Source organism: Myotis davidii, unplaced genomic scaffold (assembly GCF_000327345.1).
Source record: "Myotis davidii unplaced genomic scaffold, ASM32734v1 scaffold169, whole genome shotgun sequence".
Taxonomy (NCBI): domain Eukaryota; kingdom Metazoa; phylum Chordata; class Mammalia; order Chiroptera; family Vespertilionidae; genus Myotis; species Myotis davidii.
The window spans coordinates 1946337-1950057 of NW_006383005.1; the positions used below are offsets into that span (position 1 = coordinate 1946337).

Consider the following 3721-nt stretch of genomic DNA (forward strand, 5'->3'; position numbering starts at 1 on the left):
TTCCGCTTGAAGGTTACACACCAGGATGCCCAGCAGCCCCATGAGGCAGAAGATGGGCACGATGGCGATAACTGCGTACGGGGCCGCTGTCTCCTCGGGCCCGCCTGCCCGCGTGCTGTTCCCGGGCGGCCGAGTCTCCCCGGTGCCTCTGGCCCCCGCCGCCGCCGCCACACCACGCCGGGTCCGCCTCCTCCGCTCTGAGCACCACGGAGGACAGAGGCATGGAGGCAAGACAGAGGCAGAGAGAATCACACAGTGGGACCAGGGCCCGGGTCAGGGTGTGCATGTGTGTGTGCGAAGATGTGCGTGGACGTGTGTGGGCGCTGATGTGTTCAGAGCTGCCCACGCCTTGCCATGTTGGGGAAACAAGGTCCAACTCACCCCCAGCCCCTCCTATTTGGCCATCTGATTAGTCAGGTGAGCCAGGCCTCTTCAGGCCGCAGGGAGGTCAGAACCTCATCCCCGTCACCCCTCCTGCTGGGTCAGGGGGATGAGCAGCTGGCACCTGTGTGCGTGCCTGGGCACAGGGACACTGGGTCCTGCCTCCCATGACCTGGTCCATGAGTTAGCTGCCCTGACGGGTAAGAGGAGGTGCGTGTGTGTATGTGCACAAGCATGTGCGCTCACACTCATCTGCGTGTGTGTCTAAGGGGATGAGAATGGGGGTTAGACAGGTCAGGATGGGAGCCCTCCTGCTGGGTGGCCTCTGCCACTCAGAATGACTTGGGCCAACTGACAGCCAGTGGAACAATTTGGCCACGTCCTGCTGGACAGCCCCTGGCTGTTCACCGTCCCGTACGCTGAGGGAGTGAGGACCCTGCTGCCCTAGATGGACACTGTGGGGTCCCTGGGCTCAAGCTCACCAGACCCCTCCCACACATACCCTGGGCCCCATCTGCCACTCACCATCACAACCGTGAGGACCCAGAGGTGTCCAGGAGCACGGCTGACAGGGAGCACGGGGGACCTCTGAAGGGGCAAACCACCTACAGGGGGGGAGACATCACTGAGACCCAGAACTTTCCTCAAAGAGACTGGACTCCTTCCTACTAGACACCCACACTGGTTCTTACCCTCCCATTTCACAGATGGGAGGACTGAGGCCCGCTCAGGGGCTGGGTGAGGCTGGGGCCAGGATCCAGAGTCCTGGTCACTTGGCATGAACTCCCACGCCCCCCCTCCCCCATGGCTCACCCAGGCCGGCAGTCTCCACATAGTGTGTCTTGAGTCACTGTGCCCGCCTGGGCCTCCAGCCTCCCTCGAAGGCTGCAGCGGGAGTGGGACTGGCATGGGCTAGAGCCCCACGAGGCTGAGAAGGTGCCCAGGGGGCAGGACCTGCATAATGTGCCCTGCCCCGGGTCCTGTGGGAGGGAAAGGGTGAGAACGAAGCCAGGAAGCCCGTCCCGGGCCCTCAGGAGTCTTCCTAGGACAGGGCGGGTGGGCAGGGCGAGCTCACCAGGTTGGGCTCCTCCCCGGGTGGGCACTGCCAAGGGGTCGTTGATGTTGGCATAGCCAGAGGCCAGGGCAGCAGCTGGAAGAACCATGGGCAGGGCACACTGAGCAGAAAGCCCTGGGCCATGGCACCTCTGGGCTGTCTCTCCACCACCCGCTTCCTGATGCCCAGGAGTGGGGACTGAAGACCCCAGGCCTCAGGGATCCTCTGTAACCTCACCCTCACGCGGCAGGTAGAGCCTGCTCGTCCCGGACCTGCCGCACGGCCACTGCCCAGGGAGGGAGAGAGCACATCTGTGCTGGAAATGCTGGAAAGCCCCCGCCAGGCTGCTCAGGACCTCCAGCCTCTGAGTCACACCTCTTCCGTCCTCCAGGACGAGGGGGGACGCTTCCGAATTCCTCTCAAGTTCCGCCCTGCTTCCTGCTGCCTTGCCCCCCAGCACAGCTGGGCCTGTCATCAGCCGGCCTCTGTGCACCATCCCTGGGGCCAACGCTGCAGCTGGCACTTCCTATTCTGGGCCCTTGGCTGAGTCTCCAGCAGCACATCCTCCTCCGTGACCTCCCCGTCACCCAGGCCACCCCTGCACCACAGAGGGCGGGAACGTCCCAAGAGAAGGGTCTCTACTCGTGTCCCAGCCATTCCATTGGGAGCTCCCTCTGCTTCCCTCTCCAGGTGTGAACTATCTGCCCTGAACCCTGTGCTGTGGGGAGACCCCCTGGTCCTCTGGTTTTGCTTTGGGGGTGGTAGGTGCAGAGCAGAGCCATCCGTCCTGACAGGCAGAGGGAATGTTACGTAGGAGGCTCTGGGGACCGCCTCAGGCCCAGACCTGGCTCCCGGCAGCAGGGTCAGTGTAGGCCAAGAGGCCCTGGCGAGGGTCAGACGACCCCCCGGGAAGAGCCGAGAACCAAGCGCACCCCAGCACGGGTCCTGAGCAGCCTTTAGGCTCCATCTCCTCGGAGGGCCGGGTTCAGGGCTCAGGGCTCGGCGATCCTGGTGTCCCCACCACAGTCCCATCCCCAACTCACCACAAGGAAGCAGGACAGCGGCCAGTACGGTGGAGGGCTCAGCTTCATCCTCAGCTTCCTCCTCAGGCCCTGTGGTCCCCCGCCTAGGGCAGACGGAGGGGAGGCTCAGGAAGAGAACAGCCGGCTTCCAGGACAACTGGGTGGGAGCGTGTGAGGTCTGCTGGGCAGGCAGCAGGCAGGCGAGGCTGGGCCTACACTTACTGCCACCTGCCTTCAGCCCTCAAGCCTGAGTAGAGCAGGGGGTGTCCTGTCCGGGGCCAGCCTCTCAGGGCAGCACAGATTGGAGGAGGCTTCCCGGGGGGTCGGGCTTCCATAAACAGCCAGGTGCCCTGGGCACGGGCAGGGGGCCTGGGAGGAAGGAAGCCTGTGACTGCATCCCTGCGGATGGGGGTAAGAGAGCTTGCAACAGCCCGCCTCCTCTCAGGCTCCTGCCCCTCAGAACATGCAGGCCTCGCGCATGCCCCCTCTCCTGCTCGCTGCCTTCACTCTTGCTGTTCCTGCTCAAAGAAGGCCCTTCCTCCCACCCTTCAAAGCCCAATACCAGGCGACTCTCTCCGAAGCTTCTCTAGACCACCTATCCCCAAAGCTGGGTTAGGCCCCCAGAGCTCCTGCATGTACCCCCAACTCCACCAGTCCTGGCCCTCTCATGTGTCCACTGTCCACCCCCAGCTGACTTCCCCACAAGGACCTGGGGGAAGCCCTGGGGTGGTCATGGTGCCCAGCGCTCAGCCTCCCTCCTCCCTTGGGCACCTCCTGTGTGCCAGGCACGGGAAATATTATGAATCCGAGCGAGACAGACAGTGTCCTGTCCTCAGGGAACTCACACCACAGGGTTGACCCACGGCCAACTGGCTAGACCCCCGTGCAATGGGCACTGGCTGAGAGGCTGAGGTGGCCTCCGGCCAGGGGGCAGGGTGGGCACAGCAGGAGAACTGGGTCAGACAACAAGAGGGATCGTGGCAAAAGGAGGAAGTCCCCAAGGATCGATATTTGTCAGAGGCCCCTGGCCAGGTGGGGCCTCTGAACCCTGAGGGGGTGGCACTGGAGAGCCCAGTCCCTACCCTAGGGCCCCAGCAGGTTGAGGGGACCCTGCCTGGTGCCCCAAGCTCCTTGGGAGGGCCCCTCAGCCTATGGTGGCCTGGAGGACAACGACCTGACCTGGTCTCACTGAATGGCCGGGCCCAGCACAGACCTCGCAGGCAGGGGCTGGTCACACCACGGGAGGGGGAGGAGGAGGGGGAGG

The 3721-nt window shown here is 64.1% G+C and overlaps 1 protein-coding gene across 1 annotated transcript in view; it reads right to left on the reverse strand.

The window, feature by feature from the left end:
- Positions 1-3372, reverse strand: part of RELT (RELT tumor necrosis factor receptor) — a 7804-nt gene extending 4432 nt beyond the window's left edge. Inside the window, exons 1-5 of the mRNA XM_015557481.1 lie at positions 2479-3372; positions 1457-1531; positions 1195-1361; positions 907-986; positions 72-197 (exon numbers count right to left, since the gene is read on the reverse strand). Of these exons, the coding sequence (XP_015412967.1) occupies positions 72-197; positions 907-986; positions 1195-1361; positions 1457-1531; positions 2479-2526 (496 nt within the window). The 5' untranslated portion in view covers positions 2527-3372. The remainder of the gene's footprint in view (positions 1-71; positions 198-906; positions 987-1194; positions 1362-1456; positions 1532-2478) is intronic.
- Between the last annotated feature and the right edge of the window lie 349 nt (positions 3373-3721).